Source organism: Sander vitreus, chromosome 11 (assembly GCF_031162955.1).
Source record: "Sander vitreus isolate 19-12246 chromosome 11, sanVit1, whole genome shotgun sequence".
In the NCBI taxonomy this organism is placed as follows: Eukaryota; Metazoa; Chordata; class Actinopteri; order Perciformes; family Percidae; genus Sander; species Sander vitreus.
This window is the reverse complement of record NC_135865.1, coordinates 13745768-13768022: the sequence shown is the minus strand read 5'-3', so window position 1 is coordinate 13768022 and position 22255 is coordinate 13745768. Positions and strand designations below refer to the sequence as shown.

The 22255-nt window shown below is 40.6% G+C and overlaps 2 protein-coding genes across 3 annotated transcripts; one reads left to right on the top strand and one right to left on the bottom strand.

Annotated features, from left to right (window-relative positions):
• The first annotated feature begins 358 nt into the window (after positions 1-358).
• nme9 (NME/NM23 family member 9) lies at positions 359-10879 on the top strand. Its single transcript, XM_078261732.1, has 17 exons — positions 359-767; positions 877-934; positions 1199-1302; positions 1461-1532; positions 2016-2132; positions 3050-3134; positions 3204-3286; positions 3372-3464; positions 3995-4149; positions 4483-4679; positions 5051-5195; positions 5267-5374; positions 5938-6089; positions 6196-6340; positions 8926-9188; positions 9395-9478; positions 10361-10879. Exons 1-17 carry the CDS (start codon positions 735-737, stop codon positions 10429-10431), a joined length of 1965 nt encoding a protein of 654 aa, XP_078117858.1. The 5' UTR covers positions 359-734; the 3' UTR covers positions 10432-10879.
• A 190-nt stretch (positions 10880-11069) lies between these two features.
• Positions 11070-22243, bottom strand: smarcal1 (SWI/SNF related, matrix associated, actin dependent regulator of chromatin, subfamily a-like 1). 2 transcript variants are annotated; one of them, XM_078261730.1, is made up of 17 exons: positions 21458-22243; positions 21017-21371; positions 20233-20283; positions 19849-20109; positions 19687-19737; positions 19418-19601; positions 19009-19159; positions 17203-17364; positions 17023-17088; positions 16040-16180; positions 15068-15286; positions 13912-13982; positions 13588-13690; positions 13138-13320; positions 12298-12398; positions 11978-12074; positions 11070-11792 (listed from the first exon to the last, which is right to left on the bottom strand). In XM_078261730.1, the coding sequence occupies exons 1-17, from the start codon at positions 21803-21805 to the stop codon at positions 11661-11663; spliced, it is 2676 nt and encodes an 891-aa protein (XP_078117856.1). In that variant the 5' UTR covers positions 21806-22243; the 3' UTR covers positions 11070-11660. The 2 variants fall into 2 exon arrangements, with proteins under 2 accessions (XP_078117856.1, XP_078117857.1); XM_078261731.1 differs by lacking the exon at positions 15068-15286.
• Between the last annotated feature and the right edge of the window lie 12 nt (positions 22244-22255).

The window sequence follows — 22255 nt, the reverse complement described above, 5'->3', positions numbered from 1 at the left end:
TATAATCCAGCTAATTTGGCTGCATAAAGTAACCGTGAATTAACACTCCTTAATTGATGATCTGTTAAGTGTGAACCTACAGTCAATGGTGTGAACTAATCACAAAAAGTTATAGTGACTTGATCATTTGTTGATGGGGAGCAACAGGATTTCATGATACGGCTTGCATTAAATCATCATGAGCTATGCATTAGTTAAACAAAGTATATGCTTTGTACCATTTTTATAAAGTGTTACCGCATAATCTTGATCTCGAATGACATACTGCTTTGAAGTCCCGAAAAAATCGAGTCGAACAGGGATAAAGGTAACACAGAGGTAAGGTTTTGTTTCCTGTAACGTTCCAGAAATAGTTTTGTAACAGCGACCCATGGGGGCGGTTGAAAGAGAGAAGAATAATTGTAGCTCCCACTCTGATTAGTTTAATGGCACACGGCAGTCAAAATTAGCTCAAACTGCGTGGCAATAAGGAAATACGACCTGCTTTGGCGATAATTAATAGCGACGCCGACAACACAATCTTACGTACTGTCAGATGATAGATCCCCGGTGAGATGTCTCCGGAGCCGGAAAGCGCCGTTGCTGAGCAACCAAGGGTCCAAACAAGCGCGAGCTGCATCTGAGGAGTTGGATAACGTGATTAGCAACTCGGCTTACTTCATGTTAATTAAACCTATCTTTAAAATATCGCTTAGCTCTTTAAGATATAATAACCATTTAATTTGACTAAACAAATGGCAGGCAAGAAGAAAGAAGCGAGTCTGCAGGTTGGACAAGCACATTGTCGTCTGTAATGTTGACATGAGTCCTCTAGCTATGTTTCAAGGTAACTTTATGAAGCCCTGATATTAATTCGTTTTTTTTGTTTTTGTCAAGGCTTCTGTCACAACCCAAGAGCAGTGGGAGGAGATGCTTGCAACCAAAGGTTTAACAGGTAAGATTTACTTCAGATCAGAAGTAAAAGAGTTATTGTTATGTCCCGTTAAAAGTGAATACTAACCGTCACAACACTAAGCATCTGTTCAATTACTGTTGTAACGTTATAGGTGTAACTTAAATAAACAGTTTGTGTGAATAAGGTCTGTCAATCTGAGTGTAATTTATTGTATGCTGCTGCCCCACTGTGTTCATTGGTATAACTGCAGATTGAATGCTTGTACCACTCTTCCTCACACTCACACACACACACTGTCTCTAGTTGTAGATGTGTACCAACAGTGGTGTGGTCCCTGTCGAGCTGTGGTTAGTCTCCTCCGAAAAATAAAGAACGAATTGGGTGATGACCTATTACATTTTGCCACAGTAAGCCCCAAGTAAACTTCAAATGTGAAGAATTTAAATTCAAACCAAAATTTGTGAGGTAGCAATCCTAAACTTGTATTTATTTGTGTGTGTGTGTGTGTGTGTGTGTGTGTGTGTGTGTGTGTGTGTGTGTGTGTGTGTGTGTGTGTGTGGTACAGGCCGAGGCAGATAACATTGATGCTTTGGAGAAGTATCGAGGGAAATGTGAGCCCACCTTCCTCTTCTATGGGGTGAGTGGATGTGTGTGTATGCATGCTTGTACAGTAAACGTGTGTGTGTGTGTGTTCATGCTTCAGTATACATGCTTCAGTATACATGAGCCATCATCTCTGTGTGTTTTGCCTTTTTGTCCTTTGTATACAATTTCTGTCTTAATAATTTCACTCTCTAGTTATTTCTATATTTTATTTTTCCGTTTATCCTGGCTCTGTCATGCTCAGAGGTGTAATGTTTTAGGGCAAGAAACAAATAGGGCCATGAATAGAGCTGTGATCTCTCTGGTGGTGATGCAATTTGTCGCCCGTTATTTCATTTGGGTTATTAATACTCTTTTATCAGAATTCTCATCCTTGAGCATATTTTGTTGTTGTTGCAGACTTTTTAGCTGGGCCTGCAGTAGTCAAAGCATCTCTGTATGTCACTGCTTGTTAAGTTACATTTGAATCAAAGAATGGTTAAAAAAAAACAAAAAGGTCTATGTGATGAATGAACAGGGTGGGGAGCTGGTGACTGTGCTGCGAGGGGCCAACGCTCCTCTCCTTCAGAGGATGATTGTGGAGGAACTGGCCAAAGAGAAGTCGGTCCTGGAGCAAGGTGGTGAACGCAAAGCGGTGAGCAGTAAGATACGTGGCACACATTCACATACACAGTACAGTTATCCCTTCATACATACGTTCATTTTGGAGCTGAACAATAGTCCTATCTGAGCAGCAGTTTGACTTGTCATAGTAGGAAATGCAGGTGTTACTATTAACACCAGCCATGTAAGCCATGACAATTTGGCAGGATTAGGACCTTGAAACTGAAGGAGCTAAATGAAATTCAGCCGTCATTGATTTAATTATTTACACCTGTACTTTTCCTACTGTAACATGTAAAAATGTATTCCTGTAATAAAGGCCCATTAGTTAATTATGTTATCAATAAGTCAGCAACTACTAATTGATAAATACTCTTTTTGCATTTTATTATGAAGTTGTAGAACAAATATATACAAAAACGGAACCAAAAGACAACAAACACAAGTCAATAACACCCACCCTGATACACCCCTGACATACAAAAAAAATTGCTGGAGTAGCAAATAGTTATCCATGCATGGCAAGATAAACTGTACAGACAACCACACTACTAGGTTGCAGCTGAGTCCATTTGCTTACTGATATAATCAGTAAAGGGACCCATTTTTCAAGCAAAAATGCTAAACATGCTCTGGTTGCAGCTTCTCAAATGTGACCATTTACTGCTTTTCTTGTCTTGAAAGAAAAGGAAAAAGCAACTTTCTTTGGACTGGTCGAACAAAACAAGACATTTGTAGAAATCACCTTGGGTTTCCAGGATGGACATTTTTAAACCCAACAATTAATTTAGAAAATAACTGGCAGATGAATCAATATTATTGATTATATAAAATAATCAGTAGTTGCAGCTGTATTTTATTCATTCAAGAAAGTAGGTATGCAAGCGTTTGTACACACCCATGTTTTAGGGATTCTGTGTTTTTATTTGGTTTTGTTGTGTCCGTCAGGTTAAAGACGATGGTCTGGTGGATGGTGAGAAGAAAGACGAGGAGGAGACGCCACAGCAGTCAGAAAATGAAGAAAGCATAATTGGTACTGTGGAAAAAACATAATCATATTAGTGCAACCGTCCATCACTCAAGCGGTTCTTTTCTCCTGTAGTTCCTGCCAGTAAATCCTACACAGTTGCCATCGTCAAACCAGATGCTGTTGCTCACGGCAAGGCAAATGAGATCATTATGAAGGTACACAGAGACTTACACTGACAAGATTATCTCAAGCCTTCCTGCTGATATTAGTTCATTATCCTGACATTACTCCCCTGGCTAGATTCAAGATGCTGGGTTTGAGATCCTGGCCCACGAGGAACGCACGCTGACTGAGGTTGAGGCTCGGGATTTTTACCAGCACAAAGCAGAAGAGGTATGGTGAGAATAACAAAAAAGACGTAAGAAAAAACATTTGACAGATACAGAAACACTAATTGGCATACTAGTCAAACTGCTGATCGGTTTAGTGTGTTTGTGAGGTTAGTCTGGGCAATTTAAATTCTGAGTCAACATCCTCATGGGAGAGCAAAAGTCATTTCAATTAGTTTGCAATACATCACACTTCCATCTGCATTTTTGCACAGGGCTCAAAATAGATCTGCTGTGTAAGCAGCTTTTTTTGTGCTTATCCCGCTGTTTGTGATGAGACTAAATGATTAGAGATTCAGAAATACAAAACATGTGAGGAAAGGTGGCTAGGTGAAGCAATAACGTTGATGAAATAATATAGTAGTATATTATGAACCTTTTAAAAATAAATCCATACTAATTGCTTCTTCTCTTTGTCACCTTGTAAATTTAAGCCCTGATTCAAGACATAAAAAGACTTGTTTCTAGTTGTATGTGTTCACTGTACATATGTGTATGCTCTTGTCTCTTTGTTTATGTGATTGTGGTTTGTAGGCTTGCTTTGAGGACTTGGTGCAGTTTATGTCCAGTGGTCCATCCCATGTTCTGGTAATCTCTCAGGTTGAGGGCTCAGCTAACGTAGTGCCAGCATGGCGTGAGTTCATTGGCCCAGCAGACATAGAGGAAGCCAGGAGAAATAAACCAGAAAGGTTAGTTACTGAAATTATACCTATGCTACATTCAGAAAAAGAGTTGAGAAAACATCAACAATGGCATTAAAACTGTAAGATACAGTATGATGAGAAGATCATTCCTGTGTCTTTGTATATAAGGACATTATTATATGTTAATAGCATAGACATTTACTAACGCACCGTTGATTGCAACAGTGTGAAACAATCACAGGCTTAAGTCTGGGAAAGCGAACAGCACTTTCTCGCCTGCTCCGTCAGACACACCCAAACATTATGCTTCTCTCTGGTTGAGCACCAGCTAAGCAACCATCTGCTCTCCTCTCCTTTCTCCCCCCTGGTTTCCTGCAGCTTGCGGGCACAATACGGCACACAGACACTGTTCAACGCAGTGCACGGTAGTGAGAACAGCGACCAGGCCAGCAGGGAGCTCGCCTTCTTCTTCCCCAACTTTAGGACAGCCTCAGTAACAGAGCAGGATGGGGAGGAAGCGCATGTGGAGAGGACACTGGCTCTTATCCGGCCTGACGTTGCCAGAGAAAACAGAGGTGGGGCTTGTGCCAATTACACAAGCACAAGTACACACCCTAAGGTGGTTCATATTGACATGGTGGGACTGCTTCTTGATTCCCACAGCAAAGGTGTTAAATGACAATTGCAGTTTAGATTTTTTTGTCATTGATCACTGCAAAAAAATGTGTCACACTTTCAAACTACAATATGTCTATCTATATTAAAACTATACATTATGCCAGTTTATTAGGTACAACTAGCTAAAAGTAATGCAGTCTAATACAATGAACATTATAACTTTCATGAAGGTAGGATTTATTGCAGGATTCTTATATTAGACCACATTAGCTAGCTGTACCTAATAAACTGGCAAATGAGGGTATATTGTATATCTATTGTTCTGCAGAGGAGATCTTGGCTCAAATCCACAAGTCAGGCTTCATCGTGGCTCTCCAAAGAGAAGTGATGTTGACAGAGGAGCAGGTCAGACAGTTTTACTTCCAACATGTTGAGGAGGACTACTTCCCTGCATTGCTCCGAAGCATGACCAGGTAACTTGCACATGCGCTACAAAATTCTAAAGAGAAGTATGTTACTGCAAGTTTAACATTTATATTTCCAGTGGGCCAGTGCTAGCTTTGGCTCTGGCCAGAACGGGGGCTGTCCATCATTGGAAGAACATCATTGGTCCGTCTGATGTTAATAAAGCCAGAGAGGAGAGTCCTGAATGGTAAGTGATGTGTGGCTCAATTCCTTTACACAGTTAAAGAGAAGTCACTGTGGAATAATTAGCAATGTTTGAGTTTCACTGTTATCCCATCTGACAGCTTGTTAGAAAGAACTTTGTATTTCTCTTTTGACTTCTATTTTCAACCTTGTCAGTTTTTGCAAGTTCTTAAAAACAAATGTGTGATTAAAGAGAGAGAATGCTTCCCATCCTACAACCACACAGGAAGAAATCAACTACATGAAAGTTTATTTTCCGACAGTTAGAACTTTGTCTCTAAAATGTATCTTTGTCGTGTGACTGCACTACTTGTTGTCTCATTCAGCCTATGATGCACAATGTTCACTCCAGTTTCTGGGGTTTCTAAAAGGCAGTCTTAAAATTGTAGAAAATCACTAGCTGAAGTAGAAGCAGACAAGGCAGGGTGAGCCAAAGTACAATAAATGACACTACTTTGTCCAAAAATAATTCCTAGAAAACCATTAAATATTAGCTATTAGATATAGATGGTACGTGACAGTCTAATCATACCTGTAATGCTGACTTATGTGTCCCTCATCACTTAGTCTAAGGGCCCAGTTTGCTGTGGAGAACGAGCCTATCAACCAACTGCATGGCAGTGAAAGCCATGCAGAGGCAGAGCGAGAGATCAACTTCTTCTTCCCTAAACAGCAAACACTGGCAGTGATCAAACCTGATGCCATGGAGGAATACAGAGGTCCTTTCTGGTCATTTAAAACAATGTAAAATGTACCTGTGTTTATATAGATGTGCACAAATAATCATATAATCTTCATAATGTATTTTCTATTCACTCTTAACAGAGAAGATTTTGGATGAGATCAGAGGCAGCGGTTTCTCTGTAACGCAGCTGAAGGAGATGGTGCTGTCGAGGGAGATGGCTGAGGAGTTTTACAAAGAGCACAGAGAGAAGCCTTTCTTCAACCAACTGGTGGAATTCATGTGTCGGTAAGTCAATACCTGCCCTGACCTGTCCACAGGCAAAGGAGAAGAGCAAAGTGACAACAGCAGACAGCAGACCTGCCCTAATTCCTGTTGCCACTGGAAGTTCTAACAGCACTTACAGTAATCTTAGCTGCTTAAAATCAAGGCAGCCTCAAGCAAGTGGCTGGGAAGTCCATCTCAATTTCATTCTTTGTTCCACTGCACATCGAGGTTTTAGAGTTATCTTCCGCTCCGATTAGTCCCTTCAATTGGTTGTTACACAACTGCTCGGATACAATGGCCAGAGAGATATGTGCAGCTGGGCACTTCGGCTTGAAAAACTACCTTTACTGTAGTTTTATATTCTAGCCATTGTGGAATGTTTGTTCTTATAACTAAGGTACCACTTTATATCCTACAATGTATTTAAGGATTAACTTAACACCAGGCTGAAAAGCAGTGTTTGTTGCTGCCCTCAATAGAAAATGTCCTGTTGTGGCTGTTGACAATTTAATTGCATTAACTGTAATTGCATTTCAGTGTAAGAATTGTCTTTTGTCATTTGTGTTAATGTGTTGCTACATTCATATCTATAGCATCAATGACCACACTGTAGTGGATAGTTGAACGTACGTGCTATTGGTCCAAATGAATTAATTCAATTCATTAATAATAAACACACAAAATAAGAAGGTAGGCAGGTGCATCACTCTTTCCCTCTAAATTTGAAAGGTGTTGAATACACTGACAGTGAATGGGTAAGGTTCATCAATCATATATGTCAGCAATCACTGGTCATACTAGCCAAGCATGTATCATGAGCATCACATAATCCAGCACGATATATTTGCAGTAGCACAGTCCTCTGAATGAATAGTCAGGCTTTACCAGGAATGGCTTAAAATGACATTGATATTACACAAAATTCTGTCTGTTACAGTCAGGTCCATAAATATTGGGACATTGACACAATTCTAATCTTTTTGCCTCTATACACCACCACAATGGAGTTGAAATGAAACGAACAAGATGTGCTTTAACTGCAGACTTTCAGCTTTAATTTGAGGGTATTTACATCCAAATCGGGTGAACGGTGTAGGAATTACAACAGTTTGTATATGTGCCTCCCACTTTTTAAGGGACCAAAAGTAATGGGACAGATTAACAATCATAAATCAAACTTTCACTTTTTAATACTTGGTTGCAAATCCTTTGCAATCAATTACAGCCTGAAGTCTGGAACGCATAGACATCACCAGACGCTGGGTTTCATCCCTGGTGATGCTCTGCCAGGCCTCTACTGCAACTGTCTTCAGTTCCTGCTTGTTCTTGGGGCATTTTCCCTTCAGTTTTGTCTTCAGCAAGTGAAATGCATGCTCAATCGGATTCAGGTCAGGTGATTGACTTGGCCATTGCATAACATTCCACTTCTTTCCCTTAAAAACTCTTTGGTTGCTTTCGCAGTATGCTTCGGGTCATTGTCCATCTGCACTGTGAAGCGCCGTCCAATGAGTTCTGAAGCATTTGGCTGAATATGAGCAGATAATATTGCCCGAAACACTTCAGAATTCATCCTGCTGCTTTTGTCAGCAGTCACATCATCAATAAATACAAGAGAACCAGTTCCATTGGCAGCCATACATGCCCACGCCATGACACTACCACCACCATACTTCACTGATGAGGTGGTATGCTTTGGATCATGAGCAGTTCCTTTCCTTCTCCATACTCTTCTCTTCCCATCACTCTGGTACAAGTTGATCTTTGTCTCATCTGTCCATAGGATGTTGTTCCAGAAATGTGAAGGCTTTTTTAGATGTTGTTGACTCTAATCTGGCCTTCCTGTTTTTGAGGCTCACCAATGGTTTACATCTTGTAGTGAACCCTCTGTATTCACTGGTGAAGTCTTCTCTTGATTGTTGACTTTGACACACATACACCTACCTCCTGGAGAGTGTTCTTGATCTGGCCAACTGTTGTGAAGGGTGTTTTCTTCACCAGGGAAAGTATTCTTCGGTCATCCACCACAGTTGTTTCCCGTGGTCTTCCGGGTCTTTTGGTGTTGCTGAGCTCACCGGTGCGTTCTTCCTTTTTAAGAATGTTCCAAACAGTTGATTTGGCCACACCTAATGTTTTTGCTATCTCTCTGATGGGTTTGTTTAGATTTTTCAGCCTAATGATGGCTTGCTTTACTGATAGTGACAGTTCTTTGGATCTCATATTGAGAGTTGACAGCAACAGATTCCAAATGTAAATAGCACACTTGAAATGAACTCTGGACCTTTTATCTGCTCCTTGTAAATGGGATAATGAGGGAATAACACACACCTGGCCATGGAACAGCTGAGCAGCCAACTGTCCCATTACTTTTGGTCCCTTAAAAAGTGGGAGGCACATATACAAACTGTTGTAATTCCTACACCGTTCACCTGATTTGGATGTAAATACCCTCAAATTAAAGCTGAAAGTCTGCAGTTAAAGCACATCTTGTTCGTTTCATTTCAACTCCATTGTGGTGGTGTATAGAGCCAAAAAGATTAGAATTGTGTCGATGTCCCAATATTTATGGACCTGACTGTATATGAACATCCTGTCATTGTTGGTTTCAGGGGGCCATGTATGATGCTCATCCTGACCAAGGAAAATGCAGTGGAGGAGTGGAGGGCCACTATGGGCCCCGCAGACCCTGACCAAGCTAAGGTAACATCCCCAAACTCTCTGAGGGCCCGCTTTGCCTCCGACATCCTCCACAACTCAGTCCACGGCTCCTCCAGTGAGCAGCATGCAGAGGAGAAGATCCGTTTTATCTTTGGTGACATCTGCTCAGAGGCAGAGCTCATCGGTGATGGAGAGACTGACACAACCATTTTAGGTAATCATATGACATATGACATTTCCATCTGGCACACCATCTGGTTCAAAATAAATAAAAAATGTAGGAGATTAAAAATGTAAAGTTTTTTTAATGTTTTCGTTGGTTTCTGCTAGAAACAATATTTCATCCAGCTATATTTGTCATGGTAGAATAGTTAAATACTGTAAACTTGAGACTTTAATAAAGATACATTTTATTTGCAGCAAAAGAGCAAGACTATTCTGCAGATGAAAACACAGGAATGGCAAGATCTTTAACTGAAGAACTGTCCGATGACCATAATGAAGGTATGAGTAAGTGAGTAAATGATTAGAAGAAAGTATTTCACTGACATGTTAGCTGTCCCGATGCAAGGGCTTGATCCTTCAATGTCTGCATTTCTAGACTGAATATGTCATAAACAAACAACAAATAAACAAAGGCCTGTTCCCGCCCAAAGGCTCATATCGGCATACACAACCAGTATAAATCCCTTTGCACCCCTTAGTAGCCCACAATCCATTCTGCACCAGTCAGTTTGAGCACAGGCAATCCTCATCAGTTTCGTAATGTACTGGTCATCAGTCAGCAGTAAATATATCACATTAATAAGACCAATGAAAAAGCCTCTGCAAGTTGTAAATAATGGAAACTAGACAACACAGCTACTTTTGGTCTTTGTTGATGCTAGAATTGTATTTGGGGAGGAGATGCAGGTTTGGCCAGACCTTCTCTGTGAGGGCAGCATCTTTCAAAGGATCCAGCTCCTGAACTGGGACACTGCAATTACTGCAATACTTCCTGGGAAGTGAGAGTAGCTAGCAAGTAGATACGTCTCTCATCTGACAATTCAGATAGCTTCCACTAGTCAAATGGGGCATCTCTTCTGATTCAGATTAAAATGAGGCTATTGATCTTCATAATGTGACTAATATCAGCTGAAACTGAGATGTAAACTGCTCTTCCAGTCTCTTTGGCGAGTAGAGTGAAGTAAATCATGACCAGCTGCATTGTGGATGATATTAATAGGTTTAGGTGACATAATGTACCTCTGCGAGTCCTATGGCTGATGAATTTGAACAATACAGTTTTATTGGTTCTATAGGTTCTTTCTGTCTAGGAAATTCATTAATATGTGTTGGTTGTTATCATTCAGAAGACTGAAGCTAATTTTCCTCTTTACTTTACAGGTGACCCACATCATTTGAATCCCTGCAGCCCACAGACAGAAGGAAGTGACGATCCAGACCACTCAAATTGAATCAGCACCCTTACTTGTTTCTCTTGTATTGTGGGCTTATTCTGTAACATTATGGAAAAATTCAATATCTGTCACTCGTCTTCAAATCATGAAATAAACAAGACATGTATCTGACATAGGTGGTGACCACATATTACTTAGCTGTTTAAAGGGAGTACTTGTAAACCTATCGAGTTTTGTAATACTGCTGACGGCAGTTGACAGTTTATAAGCTTTCTTGGCTCGCAACAGCAGCTGTAAGCTCCAGACTAAGACCAGGATCATACAGTCGCCACAAAGCAACCAATCAGTTCAAACTTCAAAGAAGCCTTTAGCTGAATCTAGACTTCAGTTCAGTCTATGTTGGATTGCTAACAATCTATCAATTTTACTACTACCATGCTGTAATTAGGCTTGGATGTGTTTCCTGTTACAATTGAGGATAATACCTGCGTTAATGTGACTATTGTATGTGAGGATGTTAAGAATATCAAGTTATAAAATACACCACAAAGTTCTTGGTGTTATTAGCAGCTCGCTGGTAGATCAGTTGGTACTGGGGTTTATGAATTAAACTGAGGTAAAACCAGAGTAACTGTTAGTATATTTGCATCCACTAAGCATTCAGGTTACAATTTCAGAAGGATTCTAAAACAACCTTGAGTCAGACATTTATTTATTTTTCTCTTATTAGCAAAAAAAATTTATAGGTTTGTATATTTTACATCTATTAATATCACTGAAGCATTGTATGGAAGCCCAATTTCACCAATAAAAGAAAAAAAACAAGTTTAAAACGGACGTAAGTCATTATGAGAAACTTTCTCAAAATAATGGCTTAGTAGCTCAAAATAATGGGAACATTTCTCAACACAACGTAACACATATGCCAATTTCAAGAATTTATTTTTTTGAGATACTCATTTTAAGAATTCTTGAAATACTATGTCATTATCTTTGAGTGTTTCTCATTATTTTGAGATACGAAGTAATTATTTCGATTTAAGTAAGTCATTTGTTTAAAAAAGTTTGTAATTACAATGACTTACAGAATAGGAAATAGGCTTCCATGTATTTGTAAGCTTTTAAAAATCAAATACATTTAGTCATGATAGGGAAAACAATGGGAACTGGGACTTGCAAAACAGAGTAATGTTAATATAATTTGTCAACATGGAAAGGTTAAGTCATCTGCTGAAATTGTCTTTGATGCTCCTTTTGCCGTGGCTTTGTCCAACCACACCGTGGTGTTAACCAGAACTGTTTTCAGGCGGGGTGTCCTCCCACTCGTTCGCAGCCTCCAATAAGATTACTTCATCTATGTCGTAATCTGCAGTGAAAGACCTCTGGAACATCTCCATGATGCTCCTCTGGTTAGGGTCCTGAACAAACCGAAATAGTCAGGTTTATAACTGAATCTACAGACACCCGTTTTGATTTAGCTAGGTGAGCTCTGTTGCACTGTGTAGCCTTGTGTTAATATGTTTCATCTATGTAAATGTGTGAATGCTATTTAAAAAGTGTAAACAGGATTATACTTTTATTTATAGACAGATGCAGAGCTTACCTTAGAGTGGAAGCTGGCATTCACCGCTTTGTCTGAGAGGTTGGACTCAGACAGACCCACTTGCTCCAAGACATTCATTTTTTCCTGAATCATTGGCCTGGATCAATAAAGAGATACATCATTATAATAATAGCGCAGATACAATACAATTCACTGCTTGTCACAATATGCATATCAGACAACCCACATTAACTTGAACCCCTAATGTTTCAGTTTTGGCTCAGTAGTGAAAGACTACCGGAATATCGGAGGAAAAAGACTTTAAAACTGTTTTGAGTATCAGTGTGATTGGGTCATACTGCCCACTGATTGACACATACCAGAGGTGATCATCAGCTGTTCCCTTGGCAACCAGGTAGTGAATGTTCACATTGCTGGTTTGTCCAATACGGTGCACCCTATCCTCTGCCTGAACGAGAATCTGCAGGAAAGAGCATTTGAAGTTTGACGAGTGTTCTGCTTGAGGAAAAATATAAATAAAATGTAAAGTCATTATTCAGGCTTGAAGCTGCCAAAAGTTGAAATGAAAGCACTATTAGGATTCCTAATGGCTTTGGTTACTGGCACAGAGGTGGAGTACAGGAGTCAGTTCATAATGAATGAGATTTGTCCCCCTTTACTCCCCAATTTTAGAGTGCCCTATTTGACTGTAGTGTGATCCGGGTCACATCTCTGTCATTGCAAACTCCACTGTTAGCATAAAGAGAGAGTGGGAGTGGGACATTTTCACATGATGCCTGGATGAAAAACAGCAGCTAAAAAAGTAAAATTCAATCCCAATGTATGTATATGAACAAGGACAGTACTATCCTCCCTTGTTCCCCCTCTTCCTGCCTTCTAGCAGGTATACAAAGTTTTCTACAATTCACAGGGAGACGCTGCAGGTGCGCAGCTTTGATGTTAGCAAAGCATTGCCAATTTACGTAAGTAGAAGACTAGAAAGTAGGAAATTTGCATTCATTTGGCCACCTGAGGATTACAAGTAAGCTCTGTTTAGGTCACCCCTAACTCCTCCTGAGAAAGTCTCTCTTTACACTTTTTACTTTCCGTCTTTCAAAATTAAGTCCCAAATTAAAATACTACAAAATAAAATGTGTTCCTAATAAAGTAGTCACAATGAGTACACGCTATTTTTGTAGCAATAACTTTCCATGGCTTACCCCGGGGTTCCAGAAAAGCTCAGCGAAGACCACCAGGTCAGCAGAGTGCAGAGTGAGACCCATGTTAGCTGCAGTGATGGACAGCACAGCCACACAGGTCTTAGTCGAGTACTGGAACTTGTCACACAGCTGCTGCCGTTCAGCTGAAGGAGTGGACCCATCAATACGGATGTGACTGACATTCTATTAGAGAAATTAAAAGGCCAGAATGGATTTAAGTAGAGGAGCAATACAAATCAACAACCCTTCCTTGGTAAACTTATAATAATGAAAAATAGTAGTAGTACTAAGCTCAAATGTGCTGCCCACACTTGTTCCCTGCAGCTACTGATAAGAGTTGACTTTAACTCCCACGCAAAAAAAAAAAAAAGTAAAAATGCACTCTGTCAAAATTACATTTCTTTGTATATAAGGCTTTTGTGCAGTCTGTTATCAGTACATCTGACTCACCTTTTTTACTAGTTCGGTGATGATATGATCCAGGACTAACTTATGATGGGCGAACACTAGAAACTTCTCCCTCCCACACTCCAGCATGTCTGTGATGTACTCCCTGGCAGTGACAGAAACATAGCTCTCAACTGTTTGAACAAAAGCAGTGAAATATTCAGTCCTATGTGTATTTATTCAAACTCTTCAAGTTATCTCAAATCCAGGGCAGTCACAATGGCTTGACGAAAGGTTCGGATTCATTTCACATTTTAATCTCAGTGCTCATCACATCTGAGCTGATTCGACTTGCTGATTCCCGACCATTAGAGGGTCTGTACTTACATAATGGCTTGCAGCTTGGCTTCAGCTGTGTGGTTATAAAAGACGAGGAGGGCTTCCTTCTCTTCCCTTTTCTGAAAAAAAAGCACAAGATAAGAACGGACAGGAAATTCTGATTAATGATTTGATAAGACTGCCATAACTCTGAGGAGCAGTGTGATAATTAACAATCACGCTAAGCTACTTTCTCCCATCAGTGTATAAATACTTAAAGTGCTCATATTATGCTTTTTGGCTTTTTCCCTTTCCTTTATTGTGTTATATCTTTTTTGTGCACATTATAGGTTTACAAAGTGAAAAAGCCCAAAGTCCACCCCAAAGGCACTTACCATCTTCAACAGAAAACACTGTTCACAAACTGCTCCAAACAGCTCTATTGTAGTCCAGCCTTTACCTCAGTGACAAACGTCACTTTGTAACACACGTTATAATGCTCGCCTAGCTGCTAGCATGGCGCGCCCTCATACTCTGCTTCTGACTGGCTAGTAGTCCTTACCTAGCTACTGAGCATGTGCGACTCCCAACAAAGATGGAACAGAAGTGTGATGCCTCACTCTGTAGCTAAAACAGAGAGCTCAACACACAGGGTGAAAAGAGGAGCTGCAGCAATGTGCAGTACAACAAATATATGGTGTTTTCTGAAAATTAAACCATGTAAACCTATTCTGATATAACCTCTAAATACAACTATGAACCTGAAAATGAGCACAATATGCGCACTTTAAGATAAGACTTGCTGAAGTATTCAGGGACGGTTTTAAAGCATTTGTGTGTGCTTGCGGCCTGAAAAGGACTCCCTCATGTGAAGAGGACAGAACCAATACATGTGACTTTCCTGGGCTAAACAAAGGTTATTTTAGGATAACCTAAGGATATTGGATAATTTAAAGATTGAGATTTTCAGCCAACATGACATCTCTTAGTCTTACAGGATCTTACCATTTTCTGTAATCCTCTTATCTTTCAATGTGTCATTTTGTCCAATGTAACCACTTTCTGGAAGGATCGATTCATTTTGCATTCATTTCTAAAATGGGAAGACTGTAAATTTCAGCAGAGCCTGGTTTCTTAAGGTTTATGAATACTTCCATTTTAAAAGCAACAAATTCTGTGTCTTTTCTAGTTTTTCCCGGGACTGTGGTAAACATTTGTAACTTACATTGCTGTTTTGACTGGCCAACTGCTTGGCAGCAGCTGACAGAGCAGCTTTTACGCGGGTGTTGATACCATCTATGGTCACCGTGACGACCTTACGTTGTTTAGCAGGAAGCTGGGAGAGGACGTCGCACTTAAGGCGGCGCAACATCAGACACTCCTCCAGCAACAGCTTCAACTCCCCAAGGTTAGAAGAGCCCGAGTAGTCCCACCCCCAAGGTGACTAGAGAGGAAGGGGATAGAGAAGGATAAATGAGAGGAATTTAATAAAATATTAGAAGATGGTTGGATAAAAGAATGGAGCCAACATATACAAGGCTCAAGAGCAGGTAGCGAGACACTTGGAGTGTCCAATGTCAAGCTTCTTGTTAATCATACACAGGGATTACATTTAATGCAAGTCAAGCCAGAGACTGAAAAGCTCAGGTTTCCGTCATAGAAATTAAACTGGGATAGCTCCAGCTGGACAGTCTCTATGTGGATGCCATGTTGATGTGACTTCCATGGTAGAAATAATTTTACAGAGGAAAGCAAAAACTCCACAATCTTCAAAATGGGTCATGACCAAATTAAGAATGTAATTGGCCTTTAAATCATGTAGCGTGTTCCCTACTTGAACCCACCAAAATTAATTAAGGAGATTAGGTGGCAAGAGTAGAGCAACACAAGGAGAAGAGAAAAAAGAAATCAGTGTAGGAATGCGCTGAAACCTAAAAAACAGATTCAATGTATGACTTAAAGTTTCACCTTTATAATCCTATTGTTCTCAGCAGACCTATCAAATGTTCCCACCCCAGTGCAAATACTGGACATTCCATTCAAGGAACTGCAGCCTATAAATATGAGTGAGGCGGATAAATAAATATTCACTAATCCAACACCTAAAGCCTTCTATGTTCTCTGAGGTGTGCTAGAATTACAGCTCAACAGTATTAAGCATCACACTTGGACAGACGATTGTTGAGGTTTAAGATACCTGTGTGGCACCGCAGTAGCGCATCCCAAACTCATGGAAGCGAGGAAAGAGTGTAGGTCTGACAGCCAGAATCTGGGTGTAGAGCTCAGAGGGTCTGGACATTGCAGGGGTCCCAGACAGAAGAATCACTCTCTTTGCTGCCTAAGGATGGAAAAACAACTCTGATCAGAGCACTGCCAAGGGAGTCTAGCTGACAAAGCAAGAAATTAAACCCAAAAGCGAGCCAAATGCAGCAATGTTTTGGCTTCAGCTGGTTTGTGGATCTATGTTACCAGGCAACATACATATACACTACATATGCAAAACAATGATTTCTCTACAGTGACACAGGGGAAGCTGTCCATTAGTACAGGGATCCTATCGGAACCTGGGGCAGATGGTTGAAATGGTTATTTACCATTTAAAAAAAAAAAAAAAAAACTGTCTTACAAGATTTTGTGTTGAGTGGTCGAATACCAAGTTGAAATACTTGGCCCAAAGAAAGAAGATCAGTAATGCTGACCATATGAATGACATGTATACTCACATGCTCTATGTTACAGAGCTTGGAATATAGCTGAAATAACTGTTCTGTTGCTCAACCATTACCAATTGAAAATTATGTTTACTTTGGGATGGATTGTGGATACATTTTGTTTTATTTGCACACATACTGTGACTGCAAGGTCCAGCCTATGTTTGTTAAGGCTATATGACAGCCAATTGTATGTAAATCTGGATCTTGTTCTAAGAGTTGTAATTAATTATCTGGATAATTGTACTTGCAAAACATGGAACCCCCACAAATCTGATTTGTGACCTAATGTAATGGAACCTTTCCCAAGTTTTACCAAGCAAGGTTATACCTCGACACCATATGAATCTGCTTCTTTAAACGGACAGGTACATTTCACTAACAAGTGGAAATATAATCTCTTTGGTATACATGTCACAAAATGAGTAATCCCAATAAAAGATGAAATAAACGAGAGAAGAATAAGCACCTTCAGCAGAGGCAAAGCTGCTTTACAACGAGCAGTCTTCATGTTCTTCAGAAAGTGAGACTCATCCTGCACAGAATGACAAAATCAAATATTTTGTCTATAAGATACAGTAATTCCTTTTAAGGGCAAAACAAAAAACAGCCATTTCTAAACACTGCACAGTTCAATCACACAGCTAACCATGATGAGAACATTGAAGGGGTTGCCTGGCTGCTGCTTGTCCATCCTGCTCAGCAGGTCGTAGCTGATGATGTTGACCAAACCAGAACGCAGATTGTCTTTGGCCTTCACCACAACGTTGATGCGGTCAGGACTCAGGGAGGGGAGCCAGCGTCTGAAGGCCTACAGGCATAGATACTTACTCATGTAAGTCAGAGACTCAGAGTGAAACTAAATTCTAGAGCTGTAAGGATGAATCGATTAGTTGTCAGCTATTCAATTACTCGCCAACTGTTTAAATAAACAATTAATCGGTTTGAGTCATTTTTTTATGAAAAAAAAAGAAGTAAATAATCTCATCTTTTTAAACATAAATTGTTAGTTTCTAGTTTCTTCACTCCTCTATGACAATAAACTGAATATCTTTGAGTTGTGGACAAAACGAAACATTTGAGGACGTCATCTTGGGCTTTGGAAAACACTGATCAACATTTTTCACCATTTTCTGACATTTTATAGACCAAACAACTAATTGATTAATCGGGAAAACAATCCACAGATTTTTCGACAATACAAATAATCATTAGCTGCAGCCCTACGGAATTCCTCAGAATAACAGTACTGGTGTTCAGTGTCAGATTATGAAATTTTTAATGAACACCATAGAAAAATTCAATACTTTTGTGACCGACTGCTACTTATCACTTCTACTTTATTCTAACTACTATCACAGTGTTCCCATTTAGAAACAACCAACCACGTAGTTAAGAAAAATGTCCCCTGTGGCCCAAATGTTTCTGACAGTTCACTTATACTTGCTTTTCATTCGCCTGTCAACCTGGCTTAAACTCATTAAGTTATAGCTCCCATGTTGTGCAGTAGATTCGGCCAAATGCACAAGACAAAGTGCAGATAAAAGCCAAACCAGACGAGTAAGTGTCCTTTAATGGGCCGACATCCTGCGACTAAACCCTCCTCTGCGATTCCAACTCCTGATTGGGGGACTGTGTTTGATCCAAAATATCTATTTAGAGAGCAGACTGTCTTGTCTTGTTAATAGACAGAAGGCCAAGTAAAGCTCTTCTCAAAATGTGCCGCTACTACAGCCTGGAGATGCTGCTGCGAGTTAAGCAGAGAATAGATGCTACCAAACATGAGACACACTCAGAGAAAAGGGAAACCTGAGATGAAATTTGAATGTATTGAAATTGTGAAAGGAAAACAGGGACAAAGAGGCTCTAACATTTCAATGATGCCAAGTGTGGGCGCGTCATAATGGCCTTGTGGTCTAACACCAGTCTACCTTTCTTCTGTGGGATCAAATTAAAAAGGCAAAAACCATCTAAAATGATATGCAAAGTGTAAAAAAATATATATAGTTCAAGCTATATCAGCAATGTCAGGTGAAACAGATCTTTATGAATAACATAATTCAAGTAGCCAAATAAACAAACTGTTAACATCTCCATTATATACCAATGCTTCGAAATCCAAATTATCATCTGCACCCATGAGATAAAGAAATGGAAGCATGAAATTCAATACTGCCATCTCCCCTACTGAAGATAAGGGACCTACAGAGTACAAGCAGTCCTTGGGGAACAGTATTAACATTCTTCAGATGCAAATGAGCTTTAGCAGAAACCAGCATTATAATGTGTAAGGGAGAGCGTTTGTCAAAAGAGACTCAAAGAATATCCTTAAGAGGGTGCCTGCTGACTTAATGCAGACCGATAATGACACCATTAAATGGAAACAAAGTGATAAACTCTAACACCTACCAAGTAATATACCATTTTTCTTCTAACACGCAGAATGCTTTTTTACCTCGGCCCAGGTGAATCGCACAGAGGAGGGAGCCACCACCAGCAAGGGCCACTCAGACCTGTAGTAGGCTGCTATACAGATGGCCTGCACTGTCTTTCCCAGACCCATGTCATCTGCCAGGAGGACACGGCCTTGTTTAGACACCGCAAAACTACAGGGACACAGAGAAATGCTAAAAATTAAAATCTACAGCAGGACAGTGAGTGGAAGTCACTCTAATCCACCCTTATATCTGCAAACTCGAAGCCACAGCAAAGAGCAATGGCACAGAAATATTGGCTTATTATGATAATTATCTCTTCATTTATTACAAGACTGGTCAAATTATAGATAAATAGCTGTTTCCTTATATTGAGTTATTGGCTACACCATGCAGAACGAGCACTTATGGCTGCCCAAAGGCACCTACTTGACTCCCTCCCTCTGGAAGGGCATGAGGCTGCAGGTGAGCGAGGGGTCGATGCTGGAGAGGTCTGCTTCAGGGATGTCTAAAGACCTGGCTTCAGTCCCGTCAAACCTGGAAGAGAAAGCCTGGACTACTGCCCTGGGCAGAGGCTCCACCTCCACTGCTACTATCCCACCGAGGATATCCACTGGGAATGAAACACAGCACGGTCAGATAAGATGGCAAATATAACAGAGACAAACCAGGTAAATAAAGCAAATGTTGTTACTCACAGAGACTCTTGTAATCCTCAATTGAAAAGCTCCACTTTCTTGTTTTCATGTCTGCCACACAACAAGAAAACAACTTCTGTATCAGAAGTCATAAAATGCAGATACAACATAATAAAAGATTTTCAAGAAGACAGAAAAAGAACGTTAGTTGCATAATTTTACCATAGTTCTTTGTTGGCATCTGCTTGAATGCTGCAATGACGTCGACATGGTAACCGACGTCAACCTCAAACTTTGTCGGCGACACCAGGATGCACTGGCCCCGCAAAGTGGCTCCAGGTTTCTGCCAGCCGTTACACAGCTTCAGCAGCGCCCCCAGCGCCGCACCGTCACGAGCTCGGCTGGTGGCTGCGGCGACGTCCACTGCCTCCATTCCCTCCAGAGGCCTCAAAGACACAGAGGCAATAGCAGCTGCTTCCGCCACTGCAACACAGGGTACAGACAGACGAGATGCAGCAGCAGCCCAAAGAACACGAAAACTTTAGGCTACTACAGAGAGGAAGAAAGGAGTGCATGTTCCCATGAATATTGCCCTGATGTTCAGACTTAGCTGGTGATAGTCCTCCAGGCTGAAGTTCCACATCTTTATGGCAGGGTCTAAGGCAGAACAGAATACTTTATTATTCTAAAAGACAGTGCAGACATTGAGATGGACATACAAAACCAGACAAAAATCACTAAATTTTAGAATTTGGTGTTCCTATTTAGAAAATGTATATTGGGTAGGATGAAAGATTTGAGCCTCTTCTACAGAGGACAGCTCTAAAGCTTTGGCCAGATGATAACAGTTTGTATTATGGTGGAGTTCAGTCATTCATTATTTGGCCTTGCAGGTTGTCCTGATTATGTGCATACACACTGTGAAACTAAGGCTGGGTATTATTTGAAAATCACAATAGCTGCTGCTACAAAACTGTAAGTCAGAACTTAAAAATGATTACGGTTTGATTCACAGCCTTATTTGGTGCAGGATGGTGCATAACCTTCGTCGTCTATTGAGGGTTTGTTGTTTGTTTTTTTGGTATGAGGCATATACATGAAATAACTCAATCAGCTCGACAATGTTGACAGTTTTTGTTGTCCTCTCTGTCTTGATATTGTTTTTAATAGCTTTCTCAATTTTCAAAAAATGTACAGACACTAATAGAGTTTATGGTTAATTACTCTTTAAACAAAAGAAAATGTTGCTCATGTATTTATGATTCAATATCCAGTGTTTGCCACATTTGTGGTAGTCTTCCCCAAGGGCGCAGAAGTGGTGTGGCTGGAAAAAGCATTGAGCATCAAGACTCAGCTGTGAAACAGCATAGTTGCACAGGCATATACTAACCATAGTTCTTTGAGGGGATGGATTTGAAAACAGCAATCAGCTCTGTGTGGTACCCCACTTCTACTCTGAAGCGGCCCTCTGTGTGAGCTGCACATTTTCCTCTTACAGAGATGACAGGCTTTTTTGCAGGTATAGCATTCAAAGTTGATGAGTTGGAGGGTAGCTGTGCCGCAGGACTTTGGGCAGGTTTACTAGTTTGCTTGTAGAATGGGCCTACTGCACCACCAGAGCTATTGGAGGTGATGTTAGGTTTGGGGTGAACAGGCTGTGGCACACCAAAGCTTCCTCCACTAAACAGGACAGGGCTGCTCACATGTTGATTTCTTGTCTGAGGAAGTGGGTCAATGACTTGTATCTACAAGCAAAGACAAGGAATTGGGAAATAAGTTGTTATTTTTCCTCCAAACAATACATGATCGAACATTACAGGACAAATCGTACCTGTCTCGTAGAAGCAGAGCTACTCTGGTTGATTTGGTTGCTAGTAGCAGATAACTGCTGCTGCTTTGGGCCTTGATTGTAGTTATTGAAGCTAGAGGAGTCTTTTTTGAAGGGAGGGACAAACCGTTTTGGTGCAGTAGCTGTGTGTTGAGCCAGGCTAGCAGGATCCGAGGCAACGCACTGTTTAGAGGGCTGTAACGTTACCTGCACTGAAGTACTGCTGAGGCCTGACGAGGTCTGGGTATCGCTGCGAATAGTCTGTCCAAGTCTTTGGGCTCTTCTCTCCAATGCCCTCCGTCTGTTTTCCTCAATCTTTCGCTGCTGCTCTGCAGTCAGCTGATTAGACATGATGATGAACTTTTCTGCAACTAACGTTACTCGCTAACGTTACCTCATTCACAAATTCAAATAATTATCAGTCACACTCTGAGATGGCCTAACATCTAGTTACCAACAAGCAAGTGATCCATGTAAACCCATCTGGACTAACGTTAGCAGTACAATTATCGTTATCCTAAAAGTTCGTAAACTTGTAACGTTACTTCAGCCTCTCTCTCAACTGTGCCAGCTAACGTTGCTAGCGTTGGCGGCGTCAGTAAAACTGACCAACATAAGTATAGCAATTAATCGACCGCGGTTTTAGACATAAATGAGTATTCATTCGTGGAAGAGCAGATGAACAACAGTGTGATCTAAGGACGGCAAAGGTTGTAAAGTTTGTACGAACGAAGCAGGGCGAAATATCTTAAGCTAATGACAATTTGGTAGCTGGTTGTCTGCCGCGCAGGAAGTGACGTA